This window comes from Schistocerca nitens, chromosome 5 (assembly GCF_023898315.1).
Source record: "Schistocerca nitens isolate TAMUIC-IGC-003100 chromosome 5, iqSchNite1.1, whole genome shotgun sequence".
Taxonomy (NCBI): Eukaryota; Metazoa; Arthropoda; class Insecta; order Orthoptera; family Acrididae; genus Schistocerca; species Schistocerca nitens.
In genome coordinates this window covers 192,345,789-192,371,851 of record NC_064618.1, presented here as the reverse complement: position 1 = coordinate 192,371,851, position 26,063 = coordinate 192,345,789, and the positions used below count along the sequence as shown (strand labels likewise).

General features: G+C 45.3%; 1 protein-coding gene across 1 annotated transcript in view; it reads right to left on the bottom strand.

The window, feature by feature from the left end:
• The window catches only part of LOC126260338 (nephrin-like), a 226,713-nt gene that overhangs the window by 29,610 nt on the left and 171,040 nt on the right, over positions 1–26,063 (bottom strand). Inside the window, exon 4 of the mRNA XM_049957663.1 lies at positions 10,616–10,767. Within this exon, the coding sequence (XP_049813620.1) occupies positions 10,616–10,767 (152 nt within the window). The remainder of the gene's footprint in view (positions 1–10,615; positions 10,768–26,063) is intronic.

Genomic DNA, 26,063 nt, shown 5'->3' with positions numbered 1-26,063 from the left:
AATGTCAGATTGCCTTGTAATAGGGATTAATTCAGGGGAGAATTTGTATATCTTCTACCCGATGCAGGCTTTGCCAATCGAACACCATTCCTTTTCTGATTTGTGTTTGTCACTTTTGGTCAACTAGATGTAATTACAAAAGAACTATTGAAACTTGTCATTATTTTGTAAACTTAAATTCACCACTGTTCTCATTCATAATCCCACAACTATTCACTGTTTTTGTCTTATTGTGATCGTACATGGGTACACCAGCAAGTTAAGGTTCATCCTTTTTAAATTAATTACGTTTATTATTAATTTGAGCTCTTAAAGTGACCATAGGCATAGGCAACAAAAGTTCCGTGAGTAAATTCTATAACTCACATACAAAAATTAAGGGTGCAGCTCACGATTTTAACGTTACTGAGATTATACTTTTCTTTGCATAAAAATAATAACATTTAGCACAAGTCAGACATATTTTTATGATGAAAGCAAGCGACGGCTTGCTGTGCATTGAAACAGATGTTTATGCACAGCTCATGTAATACCAATAAACTACAGGCCACTCATTTCCGAGAGAGGAGCTGATCCTCGATAGCATCGCAGATTTGCTCCATGAGGAACAGCTTTGACGAATTTGGTCGCCAAGTTATCAACGTGAGTTAAGTTTCAAAATCCTCAAATCACTGTATCACGATTATGGCTTGTGCCAGGAAAAATTATACTGCTGAAAGATGCTATCGCCATCGGCACAGATAAACCGATATCAGAGATGATGGAATTCTGGTGCTCCTCAATAATGTTGCTGTACTACCACAGGTGTGTTGTCATCCAAAGATCACAGTGCAATACCAAAGTCGGTAACGCGCATCGATACCTCGATGTCTCGCCGCAGTCCGCTATGACGAATGGGAGGCTCTCCTGAAGACGTGCCCTCTCTCTCAGCACCACAGCGTCATTGCACACAGGTCTATATAGAGAAGAGCATGAACTGGTTCTGCCTAGTTCGTGACCACCGATGAATCAGTCTACATCATCTAGTTAAGAGACCAGTGCTATGCAAGTTCCTACACATCTAGTACTAGTCAAGCTTCTTTCAAGTGAACGTGGATCTCTTCTTTTGTAAATGATGAACATATACCTCAACCTAAGAGTTTGTAACTGTGAGCATCAAGTGATGCTTTACTGTTCAAAGGCAATTGTAAATTTTCGGCTCATTGCTGTGGCAGTGGATTGTATAAAGTTAAGGAAATCTTTTTTATTATTCTTGTATTAGAGGGAGATAATATAAAGTTTAGGAAATCTTTTTTATTATTCTTATAATAGAGGTAGATAATGTTTCATATCTTGTAGTTCCGATCAGCCAACTCCCCTTGCGATCAAAGAACCCACAGATACCACTGGATTATTGAAGTTTCGTCAGGTCATCACAGCAGGTCTCATGAATCCTATCTGAATGAACGACATAGCGTAATACTTTATCCACTGGCATCTGTTCGTGGCGTGGCTTGTGTTTCCAGCAGACGTTCGTGTGGGCGATGGTATACCCGCAAACAAACATCTATCTGATGTAACAATAAACGTGGTTAATCCCACCATGCTATCTCCGCGTGGTGATGAAGCGCGGACGAGCAACACCTTGCGCGCACTCTTTGTTTCACCAGCGTCCAGCCACTTTATGAACACTGGTGTCCAAAGTTAAAGCAACAAACTGACATTTTGCCGGGTTGCGCTTATTTTGCCATTAAACGAACAGATGACAGCAAAGAAGGAACAGTGTAAAGAATACAGACCGTAAACAACTGCAGCAGGCATAACAGCAGACAGAAAAGTTCTTCGTTTTTCCTATCTCAACAGATTTGCACACACATTGCGACAATTGGTTACTGTGCTCATTACGGGGTGTGACTACCTCTGACATCAATACAGGCCTGACAACGACGGAGCATGCTGTGAATAATGTCATCAGTGTCATATTAAGGCAATAATACCCATTATTCCTGAGGAGCTGCTCGCAGGTCTTGGGGAATGATTGGTGGATGTTGACGTAAAGCAACCCGTCTCCCTAGTGCATCCCAGACATGCTCTATAGGATTCGCATCGGGAGAGCGACCAGGTCACGCCATGCGTGCAGCACCTTCCGTTTCCAAGAAAACATCAACCACTTCTGCTCTATGAGGTCGAGCAATATCATCTATAAGTACGAAGTTTGAGTGTACAACACCTCGCAACAACCGCACATTAGGTCCTAAGATATGGTCACGATGTCTCACTGCAGTTAAACCTTTCTGATTCTCCCATACCATTTTAGGAAGAGGTGTTCGAATGGTATACATAATCCTACCCACACCATTAGTGATCCTCCTCGATATCGGTCTCTCTCAACAATGCTCGGGTCTCTAAATCGTGTACCACATTCCCATCAGATGCGAATCCGTCGAGAATCACTCTCCAGACTAAATCGGGACACATATGTGAAACGAAAGTTGGCCCAATCTTCGACTGTCCAGGTGGCAAGTGGATGACTCCACTCTAGACGTTCCCTTATATGAAGACGCGTCAGGGTCACCCATACAGCAATAACGGCCGCTCTCTCGAAACCTGCTCTACGTCGTTTGCCTCGATACAACACGTCCAGTGGATAGTACGAAGTCCGATGCCAGTTGCTGCGCACTACTAAGGCGATAACGTCATGCCATTACAGCCAAATAGCGATCCACTCTTTCTGATTTAACACGTGGTCGGCCCTACCCTGGTCTTGCACATATGGCTTCGGTCTCTAAAAACTGTCACCTCATCCGAGAAACAACCGGGCGATTCACGTTGGGCCATCGTACCACATCAGTTTACGACTATCCAGCTTCCATTCTTCCTATGCCCCTTCACCGCACAGCAGTACAGCACAGAGTGGGTAGAAAGCGACGTGGGACTACCACTGCAAGCACTGCTCGGTTCGATAGGTGCCCTGACATCATCGTTGGGGTGGTTATCCGTTGACCGAAATGTGACCTTCCGTGCAGAACACGTTCGTGTAGACATCTGTTGATGGTTAGTACCCGTGGTCTAGGGGTAGCGTCTTTGATTCACAATCAAAAACGTCTTCGGTCCCGGGTTCGATCCCCGCCACTGCCTAAATTCTGATAAATAATCAGCATTGGCGGCCGAGGACTTCCGGCATAAGAAGTCAGCCTCCTTCTGCCAACGGCCGTGTCAAAGAGGGTGGAGGAGCGGATAGAGGTTCAGGGCACTCTCTTGTCCTAGGGGTGGGAAATTGCCCCTAAAGGCGGAAGAATCAGCAATGATCAACGACATGAGGATGCAGAAGGCAATGGAAACCACTGCATTAAAGACACGTAACGTGTATCCACAGGACATGTGGCCTGTATTAGAAGAAGTGTCATGATGATCTCTCCATTGGCAAGAGATTCCGGAATAGTCCCCCATTCGGATCTCCGGCATGGGACTGCCAAGGGGGAGGTTACCATGAGAAAAAGATTGAATAATCAACAGAAGGATAGCGTTCTACGAGTCGGCGCGTGGAATGTCAGAAGCTTGAACGTGGTAGGGAAACTAGAAAATCAGAAAAGGGAAATGCAAAGGCTCAATCTAGATATAGTAGGGGTCAGTGAAGTGAAGTGGAAAGAAGACAAGGATTTCTGGTCAGATGAGTATCGGGTAATATCAACAGCAGCAGAAAATGGTATAACAGTTGTAGGATTCGTTATGAATAGGAAGGTAGGGCAGAGGCTGTGTTACTGTGAACACTTCAGTGACCGGGTTGTTCTAATCAGAATCGACAGCAGACCAACACCGACAACGATAGTTCAGGTATACATGCCGGCGTCGTAAGCTGAAGATGAACAGATAGAGAAAGTGTATGACGATATTGAAAGGGTAATGCAGTATGTAAAGGGGGACGAAAATCTAATAGTCATGGGCGACTGGAATGCAGTTGTAGGGGAAGGAGTAGAAGAAAATGTTACAGGAGAATATGGGCTTGGGACGAGGAATGAAAGAGGAGAAAGACTAACTGAGTTCTGTAACAAGTTTCAGCTAGTAATAGCAAATACCCTGTTCAAGAATCACAAGAGGAGGAGGTATACTTGGAAAAGGCCGGGAGATACGGGAAGATTTTAATTAGATTACATCATGGTCAGACAGAGACTCCGAAATCAGATACTGGATTGTAAGGCGTACCCAGGAGCAGATACAGACTCAGATCACAATATAGTAGTGATGAAGAGTAGGCTGAAGTTCAACACATTTGTCAGGAAGAATCAATACGCAAAGAAGTGGGATACGGAAGTACTAAGGAATGACGAGATACGTTTGAAGTTCTTTAACGCTATAGATACAGCAATAAGGAATAGCGCAGTAGGCAGTACAGTTGAAGAGGAATGGACATCTCTAAAAAGGGCCATCGCGGAAGTAGGGAAGGAAAACATAGGTACAAAGAAGGTAGCTACGAAGAAACCATGGGTAACAGAAGAAATACTTCAGTTGATAGATGAAAGGAGGAAGTACAAACACGTTCGGGAAAATCAGGTATACAGAAATACAAGTCGCTGAGGAATGACATAAATAGGAAGTGCAGGGAAGCTAAGACGAAATGGCTGCAGGAAAAATGTGAAGACATCGAAAAAGATATGATTGTCGGAAGGACAGACTCAGCATACAGGAAATTGGTGACATTAAAAGCAACGGTGGTAACATTAAGAGTGCAACGGGAATTCCACTGTTAAATGCAGAGGAGAGAGCAGATAGGTGGAAAGAATACATTAAAAGCCTCTATGAGGGTGAAGATTTGTCTGATGTGATAGAAGAAGAAACAGGAGTCGATTTAGAAGAGATAGGGGATCCAGTATTAGAATCGGAATTTAAAAGAGCTTTGGAGGACTTACGGTCAAATAAGGCAGAAGGGATACATAACATTCCATCAGAATTTCTAAAATCATTGGGGGAAGTGGCAAAAAAACGTCTATTCACGTTGGTGTGTAGAATATATCAGTCTGGAATCATACCATCTGACTTTCGGAAAAGCATCATCCACACAATTCCGAAGACGGTAAGAGCTGAGAAGTGCGAGAATTATCGCACAATCAGCTTAACAGCTCATGCATCGAAGCTGCTTACAAGAATAATATACAGAAGAATGGAAAAGAAAATTGAGAATGCGCTAGGTGACGATCAGTTTGGCTTTAGGAAAAGTAAAGGGACGAGAGAGGCAATCTGACGTTACGGCTAATAAACACATCAAGACACTTTCATAGGGTTTGTCGACGTGGAAAAAGCGTTCGACAATATAAAATGGTGCAAGATGTTCGAGATTCTGAAAAAAGTAGGGGTAAGCTATAGGGAGAGACAACCAAGAGGGAATAATAAGAGTGGACGATCAAGAACGAAGTGCTCGTATTAAGAAGGGTGTAAGACAAGGCTGTAGCCTTTTGCCCCTACACTTCAATCTGTACATCGAGGAAGCAATGATGGAAATAAAAGAAAGGTTCAGGAGTGGAATTAAGATACAAGGTGAAAGGATATCAATGATACGATTCGCTGATGACATTGCTATCCTGAGTGAAAGTGAAGAAGAATTAAATGATCTGCTGAACGGAATGAACAGTCTAATGAGTACACAGTATGGTTTGAGAGTAAATCGGAGAAAGACGAAGGTAATGAGAAGTAGTAGAAGTGAGAACAGCGAGAAACTTAACATCAGGACTGATGGTCACGAAGTCAATGAAGCTAAGGAATTCTGCTACCTAGGCAGTAAAATAACCAATGACGGACGGAGCAAGGACGACATCAAAAGCAGACTCGCTATGGCAAAAAAGGCATTTCTGGCCAAGAGAAGTGTACTAATATCAAATACCGGCCTTAATTTGAGGAAGAAATTTCTGAGGATGTACGTCTGGAGTACAGCATTGTATGTTAGTGAAACATGGACTGTGGGAAAGCCGGAGCAGAAGAGTATCGAAGCATTTGAGATGTGGTGCTATAGACGAATGTTGAAAATTAGGTGTACTGAGAAGGTAAGGAATGAGGAGGTTCTACGCAGAATCGGAGAGGAAAGGAATATGTGGAAAACACTGATAAGGAGAAGGGACAGGATGGTAGGACATCTGCTAAGACATGAGGGAATGACTTCCATGGTACTAGAGGGAGCTGTAGAGGGCAAAAACTGCAGAGGAAGACAGAGATTGGAATACGTCAAGCAAATAATTGAGGACGTAGGTTGCAAGTGCTACTCTGAGATGAAGAGGTTAGCACAGGAAAGGAATTCGTGGCGGGCCGCATCAAACCAGTCAGTAGAAGACTGATGACAAAAAAAAAAAAAGAAAAAGAAAAGGAAAAAAAAATATCATGACTTAGACACAGGACAGGGAAACAGCAGTTTGTTGCTTTAATTTTGGACAACAGTGTAGATGATCACGAAAGCAGTATGACAGTAAATAATGGCTCTAAGCACTATGGTACTTAACATCTGAGGTCATCAGTCCCCTAGACTTAGATCTACTTAAACCTAACTAACCTAAGGACATCACACACAATCATGCCCGAGGCAAGATTACAAACTGCGACCGTAGCAGAAGCGTGGTTGCGGCCTGAGGCGCCTACAGCCACTCGGTCACAGCGGACGGCCAGTATGACAGTAGCGGGCCAACTTCACGTTTCTAAGATGCTCGTGTCCAGCCATCGGGATGTAACAGTCTGCCGTTTTTCGGAGTCACTTGTGTCAGAGGATTTCCCCAATTCGTGACCCATTTCGTCTCATGAATGTTTCACTATTTGTATCTGGTACGCTTACATCCTTTTTCTTACTGGTGTATTCAGTCTAGAGGCAGACAGGGTCACAAACTTCTGGACAGCCTGTGTATAAGGGTACTACATTCGATGTCTGTGCAACACTTTGAATGTTCAAGTTCCTAGGCATCCAGTACTGGTCAAGTATCTTTTGAATTAGCTTTGTAGACGCTCCCAGCATCGAGTTGATTATTGCTTCCTGCAAGGTAAACCATAATTTCGTATTGATTTAAGTACAGTCGACTAGACGCTCCATTATCTGAGAGACACCGAAGTTAATTTAATCGGTAGGGGCATTCCATTTCGCTTAATCGAAATTGTAACACTCTTAGCGTAGATGACTATAAGAAATAAACAGGGAATTTAAAACACTACGAACACACAGCTGGTGCTTCGGCAATTTCCATAAGATAAAGCGAGAATCGAGGCGGGAGGTCATTTCCGCGGCGTCTTTACGTGCGCTCATATTATCGGTACTCTATAGATTTTCGATAGCCAATTTCCTATTGTATTGTCCCGCGAGTACAGCTATGAAACGGAACTCGATAACGGCTGCGTCGTGTTAGCAAACCGTCACCGGCTTGATGGATCAAGAATTACGGAGCTGGAAGGAACTCTGCCTCAAACTCCACGCTCGACGAAGTTTCAAGACAGAAGTTCACACTGTTGGAAATATGCCTGCTGAAAAATTAGTGTAAACAGAGTCTGATAAATTATACGTGACAGGAGAAAAAAATTATACCTAATTGTATCTGCTATTGAAAAATGAACTGTCCGCAGCTCGTGGTCTTGCGGTAGCGTTCTCGCTTCCCACTCCCGGGTTCGATTCCCGGCGGGGTCAGGGATTTTCTCTGCCTCGTGATGACTGGGTGTTGTGTGATGTCCTTAGGTTAGTTAGGTTTAAGTAGTTCTAAGTATTATTTAGATGTATGTAGGTTTTCCATATCGTCAGTGATGTAGTTTTTTTGGATTGGATTCACTCAAATGTTAGGGAATTGCACTCGTTTCAAATAAGTTTAGTAAACTGACATCATCACCGTCTGTGAAATGAAAACAAAGGTTTATCTGTTGCAGGGCACTGGTTGCGTACTTTCTTTTATGAAAACTAGACATGGTCGGCTTCAGGGAGTCTCTGCAATCGTTACTTATATAAAATTTTCCAAATTCTGTCTTCATATCACTTTCCTTTCTTTCCATATGACCGGTTTCGGATCAGCACCCACCTTCAGATCTATTATAAAAATTGTAATTAAAATTTGTTTAAAAGCCAAAGCGTTTAAGATTTATGTTTAGAAACGTCCAAAATTGTTAAGAAATTACTTCCATTAAAACAGCTGGCAATATATAATTAATTACAGTTGCAGTGTTAGCCATCGGAGACAGAAATGAAAATTCACTGTCATAACTAGTCGTGCAACAGGCTGCTAAGGCCTTATGAAGATTTTTCAGAAAATCTGATTGATGAAACACCTGCAGCTCTGAAAAGTGCCATCTCTCTGTAGAAGGTGCATTGTTGTAGTTAATAAACTTGTTTGCCATCTACAGATTGTGAAACAACTAATGTAGGGTTTATAACATTAAAATATTTTAAGAGAATAGGCATAATGTTTCATCGGCTTACTGAACTCCAGATCTTTGAAAAATACACAGTCACCTGTCAGCGTTAGAGTGACACTGTACTCCTTCCAGGGTTGCCTTTTCAGGGCTGCATTCGGCCGTAACTTCATTTTTATGGATGACAGTATGCATTTACATCGAAATAGTTGTAGAGGAGCTGTCGGAAAGAGAGGATATTCTGCCGGCCGCGGTGGTCTAGCGGTTCTAGGCGCTCAGTCCGGAGCCGCGCGACTGCTACGGTCGCAGGTCCGAATCCTGCCTCGGGCATGGATGTGTGTGATGTCCTTAGGTTAGTTAGGTTTAAGTAGTTCTAAGTTCTAGGGGACTGATGACCATAGATGTTAAGTCCCGTAGTGCTCAGAGCCATTTGAACCATTTAGAGGATATTCTGTGAATGGAAAGGCCTTGCCCTTCCCCGACTTAAATACCCAAGAGTACGTGTGGGATTCGTTAGTGAGATGTGTTGCACAACGTCCTCTTACACCAAGGACTATTTGACAGACGTTAACAGCGCTGGTGGAGGAGGGGATCGCCCTACCTAAATAGCTCCTAATCAGTCTTGCGTCCAGCATTGATTACCTTCCACGGTGATCACAGTTCCTACTAATAACCAAACCCCAACTTTCGTAATGTCCAGGAGACCATCACAAATCTCGCTGCCTTCAGTGTAACTGTTGACTATGGAAGAGTCATTTCTTTATGTCTCACTGGATATTTCTTTCAGTTACGTTGTGTACTACACTATGGTAGTTCATTCTATGTACGTTGCAACTTCCATCGAGCTATGTTACTTGACAGTGGAACATCAAGTAAGTTTTGCACACCGGAGCTATTCTCGCACACTTTCGTGATTGGTCGGGTATGTCCACCAAACATTCGTAAAATTAAATTTTGGACATCAGCTTACGTAAGGTCTTCAGCATTGTCAGATTGGGTTCTTAATTATTTAAACATTATACACTCAGATGCGAAAGAGACTGGTACACCTGCCTAATATCGTATAGGGCCCCCGCAAGCATGCAAAAGTGCAGCAACACTACGTGGCATGGACTCCACTAATGTCTGAAGTAGTGCGGGAGGGAACTGACACTGCACACGCTCCACATCATTACAGACCCTCCAGCAGCTTCAAAACTCCCCTGCTGACATTCAGGGTCCATGGATTCATGAGGTTGTCTCCAGAAACGTACACTTCCATCCACTCGATACAGTTATAAACGAGAGTCTTCCGATCAGGCAATATATTTCCAGTCATCAACAGTCCAATGTTTGTGTTGTCGGGCCCAGGCGAGGCTTAAAGCTTTGTGTCGAGCAGTCATCAGGGCTACACGAGTCGGTCTTCGGCTCCGATAGCTCATATCGATGATGTTTCGTTGAATGGTTTGCACGCTGACACTTGCTGATGGACCAGCACTGAAATTTGCAGAAATTTACGGACGAGTTTCACTACTATCACGTTGAACGAGTCTATTCAGTCGTCGTTGGTCCGTTCTTGCATATCATTCTCCGGCCGCAGCGATGTCGGAGACTGGATGTTTTACCAGATTCCTGATATTCACGGTAGACTCGTGAAATAGAAGTACGGGAAAAGCCCCAGTTCGTCACTGCCTCGGAGATGCTGTGTCCCATGTCTCGTGCGCCGACTATAACACCACGTTCAAACTCATTTAAATGTTGATAACCTGCCATTGTAGCAGCAGTTACCGACCTAACAACTGTGTCAGACACTTGTTGTCTTATATAGATAGGCGTTACCGACCGCAGCTCCGTGTTCTGCCTGTTTTCATATCTCTGTATTTCAATACGCATGCCTATACCAGTATATATTAATAGCAGAAAGTAAAATCCGGTCCAGCATTCTCTGATATCTGTCGTCGCTTCACTACAACTAATGCTACCCTCATGTTCGACTGACGATATAAATGGCAGCTGTTCCTGGCTAAACCAAAAACGCTGTACCTTATTTTCCCAGCTGAAACAGGAAATGAACACCAAGACCAACCCCCACCACCAGCCCCAGAAAAAGAAAGAACACACACTATACCTTTCTGCGCGCGGCTTCCTCAAACAGTATTTGTTACAAAGATTTCGCTCCTCTAGTTTGGAACTTATGATCTACAAGCTGCTTCCTCTTGTTACGGTGTCTAGGCGACAAGTTACATTAAACCTGTAGTAAGGATGAGTAGGAGAGAGGGTGCACGCAGGAGAGTACCTGGTCCGTGCTGGTGATGAGTCGCGTGTTGTCCAGCCACCAGGAGACGGCGGCAGGCGGTCGCGACCCCACCGTCCGGCAAGTGATGTGGTACCTGCGTCCGGAGGACAGCGGCTGCTCCTCCAGCTCGATGCTCGTCAACAGCGGCCTGACTGCAACACCACCAGACATCGTAAACTTGTGTGCAGACGCTGAATGTAAGAAAGGAAAAAGAACAGGTATTGGTGTTTCAAGTTACTCGGGAGGCAGTTGGAGCACGATTTATTTACGCAGTTATGACCTTGTGATATAAATTGGATGCAACACATAATAACAAATGATTCCTCCGTAGGCTTAGTTTACGTTAAGCGAGATGAAAGCGTAACAATTAAGGCGCAATGGGACGCAATTGTAGGAGAAGAAATAGAAGAAAGGGTTACGGGGAATATGTGTTGGCTGTAAAAATGAGAGAGGAGAAAGACTAATTCAGTTGTGCAATAAATTTCAGACGGTAACAGCGAATATTCTGTCATAGAATCACAAGAGTAGGAGGTGTATTTGGAAAAGGCCGGGAGATAGAGAAAGATTCCACTTAGATATATCACGGTCAGGCAGAGATTTCGAAATTAGATACCGGATTGTAAGGCATACCCAGGAGCAAATGTAGTCTCAGATCACAATTTGGTAATAATGAAGAGCAAGCTGAAGATTAAGAAGCGGGTCGGCAATAACCAATGAGCAAAGAAGTGGGGTACGGAAGAACTGACGAAGGTGAAGTTTTGTGAGGCTATAAATACTACTATAAGGAATAGGTCAGTGGGCATTTCCGTTACAGAGAAACAGACATCTCTAAAAATGGCAGTTATAGAAGTTGGAACGGAAGCATAGCTACAAGGAAAGTATTTGCGAAGAAAACATAGCTAAAAGAAGAAATATTTCAGTTGATCGACGAAAGAAGGAAGCACAAAAATGTCTAGGGAAACTTACGAATACAGAAATACATGTCATTGGGAGTGAAAAGTGGCAGTTGACCCAAAATAACTTCGGTTACACGATAAATCAGCCTAATCTAAAAGCAGTAAATTCAACTGAATACCTAGGTATTACAATAACGAGCAATTTAAACTGGTAAAAGCACATAGAAGATGTTGTGGGGCAGGCAAACTAAAAACTGCATTCTATTAGCAGAGCGCTTAGAAAATGCATTTACTAAAGAGACTGCATACACTACGCTTGTCCTTCTGCTTTTGGATTACTGCTGCCTGGTCTGGGTTACTTATCAGATAGGATTAACGGAGTATATCGATGAAGTTCAAAAAAGAGCAGCACGTTTTATGTTATCGCGGAATAGGGGAGAGAGTGACACTGACATGATACAGGATCTGGGGTGGACATTATTAACACAAAGGCGTTTTTCGTTGCGACGGAATCTTCTCACGAAATTCCAATCACCAACTTTCTCCTCCGAATACTAAAATATTTTGTTCACACCGACATACATAGGAAGGAACGATCACCACGATAAAATAAGGGAAATCAGAGCTTTTACGGAAAGATATAGGTGTTCATTCTTTCTGCGCGCTATACGAGAATGGAATAACAGAGAGTTGTGGAGGTCCTTCGATGAACCCTCTGCCAGGCGCTTAAATATGATTTTCAGAGTATCCATGTAGATGTAGATGTACAAATGAATAGGAAGTACATGGAAGCTCAGACGAAATGGCTGCACGAAAAATGACGAAAAAGAAATTGTTGCTGGAGCGACGGAAGCATATAGGGAAGTCAAAACACCCTTCGGTGCAATTTTAAGCAAGGGCGGTAAATTTACAAATGCAATGGTAATTATATTATTAAATGCAGAGGAGAGCCCGAATAATTAGAAAGAGTACACTGAAGGCCTGTGTGAGCGGGAGGATTTGTCTGATGACGTAGTAGAAGAAGCAATGGGAGTCGATAGAGAAGAGAAAGGGGACCCAGTATAAGAAACATAATGTAAAAGAGCTTTGGAAGACTTAAGATCAGATAAGGCATATGGGATAGCTAACATTCTACTGGAAGTCTAAAATCATCGGGAGAAGCAGGAACAGAACAACTACGCGAATTGCTGGCGATATACCAGCAGACTTTCGGAAAACACACGTTGATGAAATTCTGAAAATTGTAAGAGGCCACAAGGGCGAGAATTATCACACTATCAGCAGCTCTTGCATCCACGCTACTGACAAGAATAATGTACAGAAGAATGGAAAACGAAATTGAGGATGTGTTAGATGACGATCACAATGACTTTAGGAAACATGAAGGCACCACGGAGGCAGTTCTGACGTTGCGGTTGATAATGGGAGCGAGACTGAATAAAAATCAAGACGCCATCATAAGATTTATCGACCTGGAAAAAGAGTTCGACACTTTCGAAGGGTGCAAGATGTTCGAAATTCTTAGAAAAGCAGGGTTAAGTTACACCGAAATACGGGTAATATACAATATGTACGAGAACCAAGTGGTAACAGTAAGACCGGTAGACTAAGAACGAAGTGCTCCGATTAAAAAGGGTGTAAGACATGGGTGAAATCTTCCATCCCTCCTGTTCAATCCATATATCGATGAAGCAATGACGAAAACAAAAGAAAGGTTCAGGAGTGGGATTAGTATTCAAGGTGGAAGGGTATCAACGATAAAATTGGTCGATTAAGTTACTATCCTGAGTGAAAGAGAAGAAAATTACTGGAATTGTCGAAAGGAATGAATGGTGCAATGACTTCAGTGTATGCTTTGAATGAAAATGGAAGAAAGAGAGAAGTTACAAAAATAAGAATAGCAAGAAACTTAACCTCAGAACTGTCGATGAAGTTGAGGAATTCTGTTACCTTGTCATCAAAATAACTCATAATGAACAGAGCAAGGAAGGTCATAAAAAGCAGACCAGGACTGACAAAAAGGGTATTCCTGACCAAGGGAAGTTTATTAATTTCAAAAAAAGGTCTTAATGAGAGGCAGAAACATCTGAGAATGTCCGTTTGGAGCACAGTATTTTATGGTAATGGGAAAAACGGAACGGAAAAGAATCGAAGCATTTGAGACGTAGCGCTAAAGGTAAAGAATGAAGAAGATCAACAAGGAAATGAAGTATGGGAAACACAGACAAAATGAAGGTTCAGGATGATAGGACTTCTGTTCAGACGTCAGGAAATCATCTCTATACTACTAGAGGGAAATGAAGAGGGAAGTGGGGGAAGACGATATTAGAATACTACCAGCACATAATTGAGGACATAGATTTCAAATCCTACTCTCTGATAAAAAGGCCATAAGTTGGTGGAGGACTGATGCCTCAGCTTTAAAAAGAAATAAAAAAACATCCGATTGGTCCTGTTGTAGGTGTTCAGGCTACTGACGCTGAGATTTCAGGTTTGATTCGCGGGAACAACATAAACACAGGTAAGAGACAATATTTGTGAGAATTAGTACAGAAGGAGAACAATGGAAGGCCAAGAAAGAAGTGTTATCTCTAAAAGTGTGTTAGACAGGGACGCAGAAGTTCTCCACAACTGTCCAACCTGTTTGTTGGAGAAGAAATAAAAGAAATACATGAAAGTTTCAGGAATGGGATTAATATCAAGCATGAAAGTATATCAATAAAAAGGATTCGTCGACGACACTGAACGTGAATCAGAAATTCAAAGTGAGAAAGAATTACAGGAGCTGTTGAATGGAATCGACAGTGCAATGAGCGTAAAATACGTATAGAGAGTAAACTAAAAAAAATACAGAAGTAATGTGGAGTAGCGCAAATGAGATTAGCGAAGGACGACAGAGTGAATGATAGACTGTGAGAAAATCAGGAAGCAGAGAATCGCTCCCCAACAGCTGATTATATAATGTTGCACAGACTTACCATCGTGTGACTCAGCCAAATACCTTTCTGTTACTGTAGATAAGAGATCGACTTGAAGGTCGTATATAAGCAGTAAGGTAAATACAGGCTATGGATTTTTTCATCAGTTGTAACCGCCATTCAAGGTTGAAGCACTATCAAACAACGGAAAAGTGACTATGTGGCTCATGAGAAGCGTGATCAATGGCCGCCAACAATCATCTCGAGAGATTTCTTTTTTGTGTCAATAATCTTTTGACTCGTTTGCTGTGGACTGCCACGAATTACTCTCCTCTGCCAAGCACCTTATCTCAGAGTAGCGCTTGAAACCTACGTACTCAACTAAATGCTAAGTCCCGCAATGTTAAGTGCCCCAATAAGGTAAGAAATCTATAAGTTGTCCTCTGAACCGGTAAGGAAAGGAATATATGGAAAATGTAATCATAATAGGAAACATGGTATGACATAAAGCATAACTTCCATTGTATTGTAACTGTAGAAAGTAAAAATTGTACACAAAGAGAAATATTGGAATCTGAGCAACAAGTAACTCAGGTCACTGGATGTCACAGCTATTCTGAGATGAAAATTTTGGCACAGGCAACGAAATCATGAAGGGTCAACCTAACTAGTCTCAGTTATCCAAACAAGGATATGTACCTGCATAATTAAGCTAAATATGTTACTGCAGACTCAGAACAGGAAAGAAATGTGAAAAGCACCAACAAATCTAAGAAGCGAAATCGTAGCAATGCACAGATATAAAAAGAGAACTTATTAATATAAAATACTGTCAAATCTATTACGTTTTTTTTTCTCTATGTGTGGGGAGGGGGCATTTATGAGGCCCTGAGCTCTAAGAGTGCTTCAATGAGTGAATGAAGTAGACACACCGCCGTACACCTTCAAGTGTAATTCCCTGTCCGCCAGACGAGAGCATCGACACCTATGGAGACACTAAAAGAGTGGACTAACCGTATTTATCCATGACAGTTCGTCCTCCGCCAATTGATCATGGTAGCTGATCAGAGCTGCGTCAAAGGCATGCCCGTCTTTATTGATGACGTGGGGAACTCAGGAGGATTTAGGTCAGGATAGTTGGGTTCCGTTTTAGTACCATCACTTACGTGTACTGTATCATTAACTATTGAGAGACCAGACGAATCAGAGGCACAGCATTATGTAAAAGTTACCATCACTGGAATACCATCACCACCAACCTACACTGTGATATGCAGACAAGCGGTATGCATCGCTTCGTGTCGGTTTCAGCATAGACGTCCATTGCCATTTGCGTGTTGGCACATACAACGCTATGCATCAAATCAAATTACTATTTCCTACGTTTCAAATGTTCAATCTCGTCAATCCACCACTTACACTACTCTCGGATTGCTGTGACACGCTGGGAGGGGCAGTGTATATATAAACTTCCGGATAATGGGAGTGGAGCACCCAGAAGACACAATACAGATGATTATAGTTGGAGTTTTCCGTTACAAGTGGAACGAGGCACCAGAGTACATACGTGTTGTCTGTATTTAGTGTTGTCATTCACTGTGGTGGGGTACACAGGGTGAATCACCAAAAACCAGGACTCCAAATACTGGAAAGTGCGATCCTGGTGATGGAAAGTGCTATTGATATGCGGTTCTCACGGAATGGATTGGTAGTCAGGGGCTCGTATGGTTAGCCAAAAACACTTCGAAAGTAGATATTTTGTGGAAACATACACTTACTTAAGCGGAACGATGCCTATTGACATTAACAAACTAAAAGTAAGGTAAATTAGAATGTCAGTGGTTTTTGTTGCAGGATTCTAATGGGAGTCGGTTACGAGGTGCTGCGGTCAACACAGACGCCTACTACAGCGGCAACTCCGCAGACAGACCAGCGACGTAGGTTGCTGACTCCGCTGCGAAGTCTGGCCAATGCAAGAGTGTTTACAAATAAGTTCAAAATGGCTCTGAGCACTATGGGACTCAACTGCCGAGGTCATTAGTCCCCTAGAACTTAGAACGAGTTAAACCTAACTAACCTAAGGACATCACAAACATCCATGCCCAAGGCAGGATTCGAACCTGCGACCGTAGCGGTCTTGCGGTTCCAGACTGCAGCGCCTTTAACCGCACGGCCACTTCGGCCGGCTTACAAATAAGTACCCAGTTGACAACAAACATATAGGTATGGCCAAAGTCCATCAGAGGGCATCAACGAGCAGCAGAGGAAGGGGGCGCGACGACGAAGAACTATTTCTTGGCGATCAAATGTGTGCCACTAGTTCCAGAAATATACTTCAGCCCAGGGCTAGATAAGCCGGCGCCTGGCCATTCAGCTGGTAGTTCTCGATTCGCCGAGTGCAGAGAAGATCGGCGCTCCAGCGGCAACTATTGTGAGACGTCGCTTCCTTCTTGTTAGGCTATCTACCAGCTGCTAACAGCCGACTTCGACATGGAATAGTTGTAGGCGTGTAGAGTCGAAGGTGAACCCTGTTTATAGGAATTAATTGTTATTTGCTTGATCCGCAGAGCGGATCGTTATTATTTAGTTGTTTCTGAAGAGTGTGTTAATGATGGTGGTTTATTGAAGTTTCCTTAATAAAAAAGTTGACAAAACGGGTTGGTTCTTGCTCAGTGTATTTGGCAGTGGCGACGAGTTTGCTCGAATTCCTGCATTGCTCCTTTGATTGCTGACATGGCTGAAGGAATTACGGGTTGAGATGCGCTGTCGGCTCGCGTCCTTGAGCTGTTGGGACGTATGCTACAAACGATTGACCTTCTGATTCAGCGTCTGCAGGCTCTGACTAGTACTCCTCAGGGGTTGCCGGCATCGGCGCTCCTGCCGCGTTCACACCGTCTGACACGTCTATTGAACTGTGGAGTAATTATGTGGCTCGCTTGGAACAACATTTCCTTGCGCATGGAATCATCGACACAGGCCAGCGACGTGCGATTTTCTTGCCTGTATGGGTCCTGACGTTTATGCACTAAGCAGCAGTTGCATCCAGAGGTAGAATCCCATGCTGTCGCTTGCGAACAGCTGACCAGAGTATTTTGATACCCAGGTCCACGTCGCAGTAGCTCGCCACTAGTTCTTCAGCTGTCAGAAGAGTCCATTGCAGTCTTAGACGGAATGGATTGCTTGCCTTCAAGGGCTCTCCCAGGACAGGCAGTTATCTTGTACCAGCCCAGGGTGTAAGCAGTCATATGGTTCGGCCCTCATTCGCGACATGATTCTGGTCCATGCTCCTGACGATGCTCTGTGAACGGAGATGTTGAAGCTGAAGGATACCTCCTTGGACATTGGTGCCAATGAACAGTCTTCCCGTCTGCGGCGCACTAGGCCCGCCCCAGGTGTTTGACATGCAGCCGCCCCATCGTTGTTCGGAGCCACGGACGCTGGAGCAACGCCCGAGCCAGCAGCCAGCGTTGGGCGCCCCGCCACTAACTCCTCCTCCAGACCATATTGTAGGTTCTCGGGCTCAGCAATGACAGAGGTTGCCCTCCTGTTGTCGGTATGTTTTGTTATGCACCAGCGTCGTTTCTGGCGGGTGGCCTGCTCTGCCTGTGGGACGAAAGGCCAATGGGCCGACGTTTGCTGCTCTTCATTAATGGAGGTGGACATCACGGCGTTCGACCCTCAGGACTCAGTCTTGGAGAATTCTGACCAGCTACCGAGAATCTCGTTTGTCCAGATGGTTCTCCCACACAAAATGGGGTCCATCGCTCTGACGGTCCAGATCAACTGGACTCCTCTCCATTTCCAGTGGGACACAGGGTCCTCAGCTACTATTACTGATGGTGACTGTCACCATCATTTGGGTGCTCCATCCTTCATCCCGTTTCCAACCCTCTTGAAGAGCTATAGTAATGACATTATCTGCGTGCAGTGGTGGTTCCTGATGCACTTGCAGCATCTATCACATTATGTCACTGCCAGAATGTTGGTCCTAGCCGCCTCCACAGCCACTGATCTGTTGGGTATGGATCTTTTTCATTCTCTTGACCTTGAGATCCATGATTCAGCGACGGCGGTCCAAACTGTGTCCCATGACGCTCTTTTACACTTGGTTTTCTATTCATTTCCTGACGTCTTCTCTGATTCTTCTCCGTGGGTGTCCAGTTTCGAAACACACATCAAACTATTTCCCTCAGCTTTTCTGAAGTTTTACAAGCCTCATCCGGTGCCTTTCACTCTGTGGGACACTCTACACAAGAAAATGAGTCGCCTGGAGGAGGTGGGAGTTGTGACACTGCTTTACCACAGTCGCTGGGTTTCGCCCATTGTCATTCTCGGAAAACCGAATGGGTCCCGATTGGGTAGCGAATTTAAGGCCACCATCAATGCCCAGTCTGTCATTGACCCTTACCCTATCCTGAAGCTCGATGATATTCTGTCCAAGTTGGCAGATGGAAAGATCTTCGCCAAGATTGAACTTAGGGAGTCATACCTCCAGCTGCCAGTCAATGATTCCTCTCAAGAGATCCTCATCATCAATTGGGCTTTTCTGGTACAACTGCCTGCCCTTTGGGGTCGCCATCGCTCCATCCATTCTCCAACTATGTCTGGAGTCTGTGTCTAAGGAGGTCCCCAGCACTGCCAATTACTTAGACGACATCTTAGTCACAGGGATCTCGTCCATGGACTTAGTCAGAAATCTTTGGCAACTTTTCGAGGTTTTGTAGACTGCGGCGTTTAGAGCCAAATGTCAATTTTTTGTCCCTCGACTAACCTATCTCAGTCATGTTTTGAGTGCTGTGGGAATTCGCCCAATGCCGCAATACCTCGAGTCCATTCACTTGGTCCCAAAGCCAACAAATGTCTCCCAGCTCATATCCATCTCTGGTTTACTGAATTATTATCGGCCTTTCATCCCACATGCTGCGGCTCTGGCGGGACCTCAGCATCGCCGCTTCACAAGAATGTTCCCAGGACCTGCTCGCTGGAATGTGATTGAGCTTTACAGCATCTCAGATCTGTTCTTCTCAATCCCCCATGCATCATCCCATATGATCCCATGAAGCCTCTTATTTTGGATACAGATGCGTTGTGGATGGAGGCTGTGTTGACTCATAAATTTGATGGTGTTTAGCGCCCAGTGGTTTACACTTCGAAAACCCTATCACATGCATAGCGCAACTATGGCCACATCGTGAAGGAGGCCTTAGTCATATTCTTTAGATTCAAGAAGTTCCATGACTTCATCTATGGCCACCAGCTCATATTCTACACGGACCACAAGCTCTTGGTCTCCGTGTTTGGAGCCACATGCGCAATACCTACCGGACTGCTCACTGCCTGCAGCGTTAGGCGCTGCGCCTTGCAGGGTACACTTACAACATTCATTACTGGGCCACGACCTTTTTTGCCAGCACTGATCTTCTTTCTTGACTTCCTGTGGTGGCGGATTCCGTTTTCAGTGCTGATACGATTGCTTGTTTTCATCTGGATGCCGTAGCCTCCTCCACCATTGCCACTGGACGCCAAGCTCGTCGCAAAGCACATGGCCTCAGATCCAGTTCTCTGGACGATTTTGCGCCATTTTCCACTTGGCTGGCCCTCCGATCATCTTCAGGTATCGGACCTGAAGGTCCAGGCTTACTGGCCTCGCTGCAACGACTTTTCCGTCTGCCACAGGGTTCTTCTTCTCTTCGGGGTGCTGATCGCTGGTGTGTCGTGATACCATCCTCCCCCTGTCAGCGAGCCGTTGTGCTCATACATGTCTGGCACTGACGGACTGTCCTGACGTCAACGTGTCTATTGGCGGGGAATGGACGGCGACACCACCCACATGGTGATTTCCTGCTCCTTCTGTCAGCTTCAGCAGTCGGCGCCGCCATGTCGTCTGCTTCTGTGGCCTCTGACCGCTGCCCCATGGTCCCAGCTCCTTCTGGATTTTACAGCTCCATTCCTAGGGTCCTACCGACTCATTCTGGTGGAGACAGGCAGTGGTTTTCACTACATCGCATGCATGTTCTCGACAGACACTGCTCGCACTATTCAAACCCTCTATAATATTTTCGCCATCGAGGATCTACCAGAGGCGATGGTACTCAGTTCACGTTGGCAGAGTTAATTTCCTTCTGTGCCACGTCGGCCATCCAGCTGCTCCACAAAGAGCCATTCCATCCCGCGTCCATGAGTTGGCTGAAATGTTTGTCCACATGTTTAAATCGCAGATGGCCAAACTGTGTCAGCATCACTCCCTCACAGCTGCCCTCGACCTCTTCCTGTCTTCTTTTCCTTATTCTTTTACCGCGGAGTCCTATCTGGCAGAGAAGCTGCATGACCACTCTCATCAGACGCCTTGTCCCTCCAGTTTCCTGCTTCCCCTGGTCCGGATGCTATTTTCACGGCATGGCTGCATTTCTCTCTGCAGGATCCAGTCTTGGCGTTGGTGTTTCCCAAGGGCCACGTCCCTGCTGGGTTGCCACCAAGGTCTCCACGATTCTCGGACGCACCACGGCACTTGTCCGCCTCAACGAGGGTTCCCTCTATCAGAAGCACTGTGATCAGCTCTGGCACTATCGCAAGCCAGGACCGGCCCTGCCATTGCCTTCAGCACTGCGCCTGGTGTCTAAACTTCCAGCAGGCTGGCGTTGTATCGGCTATCCCTTCGCCCCCACCGCCACAGTCCCAGCTGCCACAGCTGCAGCTGCCGCTGCCGCCGCCAGCATTCGCACAGTTCCCATGGGCAGTTTCCTCAAATATGGATGTCGAAGATGCTGCCCCCTGCCACCGGCATCCCTGCCACCACCCATTGTCTCGTTCCACCAAGTTGTGAGGGGGCGAGGGTTATAGTAAATGGGCAGTGGTGCATCGGATACAAGCTACTGGACACCCAGAAGAGGTGCCAAGCAGTGGTTACAGCCGCGCCAAGATCACAGATGTACAGTAGCAGAAGGACTCCATGAATGTGCTCGAGGTTTATGCCGTAGCCCAGCACCCGCTAAAGGCGAGACAACATCTGAGGGCGACATTGGTCTCTTAGAGGGAAGTCTCAAGGAGACTGTAGTGTGCAACAGTAAACAGGCAACGGTGCCTCGGATAAAACCTACAAGACTCCCAGGAGAAGCTCTATGCAGTGCCTGTAGACACGCGAGTGTCATAGATGTACACTAACAGAATGACCCTGACAATGTCCTCGAGTAAAATGCAATAGCCTTGCACCCACCTATTGGTGAGACAACTCCTGAGTGCGGCATTATTCTCTTGGAGAGAAGTTGGCACAGAGGCAGTAGTATTCAGTCGCGATGCGGTGACTGTAGGTGTGTCAGTATCATAGATGTACACTAACAGAAAGACTCCGACAATGTCTGCGATGCTTATGTAATAGCCCAGCACCTGCCTAATGGCGTGACAACTACTGAGGGCGTCATAGGACGGAATTCAGGAAGAACCTATGGTATGGCATGGTGAAGCGACTTCTGTGTAGCATCAATAATTTGATGATGCGAGGTGTACAGTAAACGGACAGTGGTGCATCGGATATAAGCTACTGGACGCCCAGGATAGGTTCCCTGCAGTTACCGTAGCCGTGCCAGTATTATCATGTACACTAGCAGAATGACTCCAACAATGTCTGCAACGCTTATGCAATACCCCAGCACCTGCATATTCCTGAGGCCGGCATTAGACTCTTGTATAGAAGGCGGCATGTGGCCTGCAGCATTCAATCATGATGCAATTTGTGTGTCACATCGTCAATATGATGGTGCGATGCTTACAGTCAACGGGTAGTGTTGCATCGGATACAAGCTACTGGACTTCAAGGGGTCGTTCAATGCAGTGACAGTAGCTGCGCCAGTATCATAGGTGTAACTAGCAGACTAATGGTGAGACAACTCCTGAAGTCGGCATTAGTCTCTTGGAAAGAAGTTGGCAGGTAGGCTGTAGTAAACAATTGTGAGGCTATTTCTGTGTTGCATCGTTAATGTAAGTGTGCGAGGGTTGCAGTAAACATGTAGCAGTACATCGGTTACTAGCTGCTGCACACGTATTACAGGCTCCTTGCTGTAACCGTAGCTACGCCAGTTTCATAGATGCACACTGGCAAAATTGCTCCCACAATGTCCTCGACACTTACGTAATAGCCCAGTACACTCATAATGGCGAGGCACAACCTGAGGGTGGCATTAGTCTCTAGGAGAAAGGTCAATATGGAGCCTGTAGTATGCAATCGTGAAGCAATCTCTGTATCTCATCTTCAATGTGAGGGTGCGACGGTTACAATGAATGGGCACCGGTGCGTCGGTTACATGCTTCTGGACTCCCAGGATGTGCTACATGTGGTGACAGTAGCCGTGCCAAGATCATAGATATACGTTAGCGGTATGACTCCGACAAGGTGCTCGAGGCCTACGCAGTAGCCCATCACCCGCGTAATGGCTATACAACTCCTGAGGGTGGCATTAGTCTCGGCATGCGGCCTGTAGTGTGCAATCACGAAGCAATTTCAGTGTTGCATTCGAAAAGTGAGGGTGCGGGGCCTACTGTAAACGTTTAGCTACTGGATTCCCAGTAGATGTGCCATGCCGTGACGGTAACCACACCGGTATCTTGGATGTACACTAGTAGAATAGCTCCGAGAATATTGTCGAACCTTATACAACAGCCCAGCACCTGCCTAATGTCGAGACAATTCCTGAGGGTAGCATTAGTCTCTTTGAGAGAAGTTGGTATGGAGCCTGTAGTAGTCAGTCACTACGCAATTTCTGTGTCGTATTGTCAGTGTGAAAGTGCGATGGTTACAGTAAGCAGGCAGTGGTGCATCGGATACAACCTACTTTACTCCCAGGAGAGGTTCTATGGGGTGACTGTAGCTGTTCCAGTATCATAGATGTAAACTAGCTGACTATTTCCTCAAGGCTTATGCGGTAGCCCAACACCCGCCAAATGGCAACATAAGTCATCATGGCGGCATTAGTTTCTTGGACAGAAGTCGGCATTGAGCCAGTAGTATTCACTCACGATGCGGTGGACGTCGACGCGCAAGACACTAGCAGAATGACGCCGATAATATCCTCGTTGCTCATGCATTATCCCAGCCTCCGCCCAATGACAAGACTCGGAAATGAGGTTCCGTGAGTGACGTAGCCGCGCCAGTATCTTAGATGTACAATAGCAGGATGACTCCGACAGTGTCCTCGAGGGTTATGCAGTAGCTTAGCACCCGTCTAATGGCGAGACAACCCATGAGAGTGACATTAGGCTCTTGAAGGAAAGAGGGCAGGGATGCTGCAGTATGCAATCGCGAAGAAACTACTGTGCCACTTCGTCAATGTAATGGTACGAGGGTTACTGTAAGCCGCGCGGGATAAGCAGAGTGGTCTGCGGCGCTGCAGTCATGGACTGTGCGGCTGATCCCGGCGGAGGTTCGAGTCCTCCCTCGGGCATGGGTGTGTGTGTTTATCCTTTGCACAATGTGGGTTAAGTTGTGTGTAAGCTTAGGGACTGATGACCTTAGCAGTTAAGTCCCATAAGATTTCACACACATTTGAACATTTTTTTGTTATGTAAAAGTGAAGCGCTGCATCGGTTAAGAGCTACTTGACTCCCGGGCGATGTTCCTGGCAGTGACCGTAGCTGCGCTAGTATCGTAGATTTACAGTAGGAGAATGACTCCAGCAATGTCCTCAATGGTTATGATAGCACAGCACTAGCCTAATGGCGAGATGACTCCTGACGGCAGCATTAGTTTCTAGGACAGAAGTCGGCATGGAGCCTGTGGTATGCAACTGTAAAGCAATTTCCGTGTAGAGTCGTTAATGTGAGGGTGGGAGGGTTTAAGTAAACGGGCAGCGGTGCGTCGGATACAACCTACTGGGCTCCTAGGGTAGGATCCATGTGTTGACTATAGCCGCGCTGGTACACTGTACACGAAGCTTATGCAGTGGCTCTGCACTCGCCTTATGGCCAGACAAGTTCTGAGGTCGGCATTTCTTGGAGAGAAGTCGGCATGGAGACTGTAGTAAGAAATCGCGAAGCAATTTCTATGTCGCATCGTCAGTGTGAGGGTGCGAGGGTTAGAGTAAATAGGCAGTGAAGCATGGAATACAAGCTTTTGGAGCCCCAGGATAGGTTCCATCGGTGTCCGTAGCCGCGCTGAAATCATGGATGTACACGACCAGAATGAGACCGACAATATCCTCGATTCTTATGCAATAGTCTAGCAACAGCCTAATCGCGAGACAACCCTTGAGGGCAGCATTAGTCTCTTGGATGTAAGATGGTAGAGAGCCTGTTGTATGCAATCGCGAAGAAACTTCTTTGTCGAATCGTTGATGTGAGGGTGCGAGGGTTACAGTAAATGTGAAGCGGTGCATCGGTTTGAAACCACTGGGTTCCTAGGAGAGGTTCCTTGCGGTGATTGTAGCCAAGACAGTATCACAGATGTGAACCAGCAGAATGACTTTGATTGTAGCCAAGACAGTATCACAGATGTGCACCAGCAGAATGACTTCAAAAACGTCCTTGACGCTTATGCAAATGCCCAGCACCTGCCTAATGGTGAGATACCTCCTAAGGGCGTCATTAATTTCTTGGAGAGAAGTTGGCATGGAGCCTGTAGTATGCAATCTTGAAGAAATTTCTTTGTCGCATCGTTAATGTGAGGGTGTGATGTTTACAATAAACTGACAGCTGTGTCAGATACAAGCAACTGGACTCCTAAAATAGGTTCCATGCGATGACCGTAGCCGCGCCAGTATCATTGATATTCACTAGCAAAACGACTCCAACATTCTCCTCGAGGCTTATGCGACAGCCCAGGACCCACCGAATGGCGAGGCAACTCCTGAGGGTGGCATTACTGTCTTGCAGGGAGGCTGGCAAAGAGCCTGGCTGCTGTAATTAGAGTGCTTTTGGGTTCTGTTAAGGACGATCTTGCTTTGCGTGAGGCGGGAGTATATCGCACTCCTTCTAGCTGTGGCATGGCATGTATTGGTCAGACTATCAGGACGGTGGAGGACCGATGTACTGAGCACAAACGGCAAACACGATTACTGCAACCAAGTAGATCTTCTATTGCCGAACATCGTTTTGATACTAGTCACCTTATGTTATATAACAATACCGAGATATTGGCATGCACGTCCAGCTGTTGAGCTAGTGTTATTAAGGAGACTGTTGAGATGAAATTAGCGAGCAACCTTGTAGTCAGGGATGGAGGTTTTTGTTTAAACTCTGCTTGGATTCCTGCTCTCTCACTTGTTATAAAACAGCGGGACAGTCAGTGTTGCCTCACTTGCTAGTTCATAGTCTTTCAGTATCTAAACCTGTGACTTTGGTCATCTTTGGTGACACTTGTGTTCAGTGTGTGTGTATTATCTTTCCTGAATTACTCCAAGAACCGAGGTTTAAAATTTTCCTGTACATCGCCTGTCCTTTGCAGTTTGTGCTTTGAAAATGGCGGGGTGTACTCCCTCCGAAATATCGGCGGTCGCTGTAAATATTACCTGGATGAATTCCCGTAAGTTGTTTGAAATCTTCAACGTATTTTATCAATTATATCATGATTCAGGTATGCTGTATTATTTTTGTATTATCTATGCGATAAGCAAACTTCCAGCTTTGGTCATTTCCAAGCACGTATCT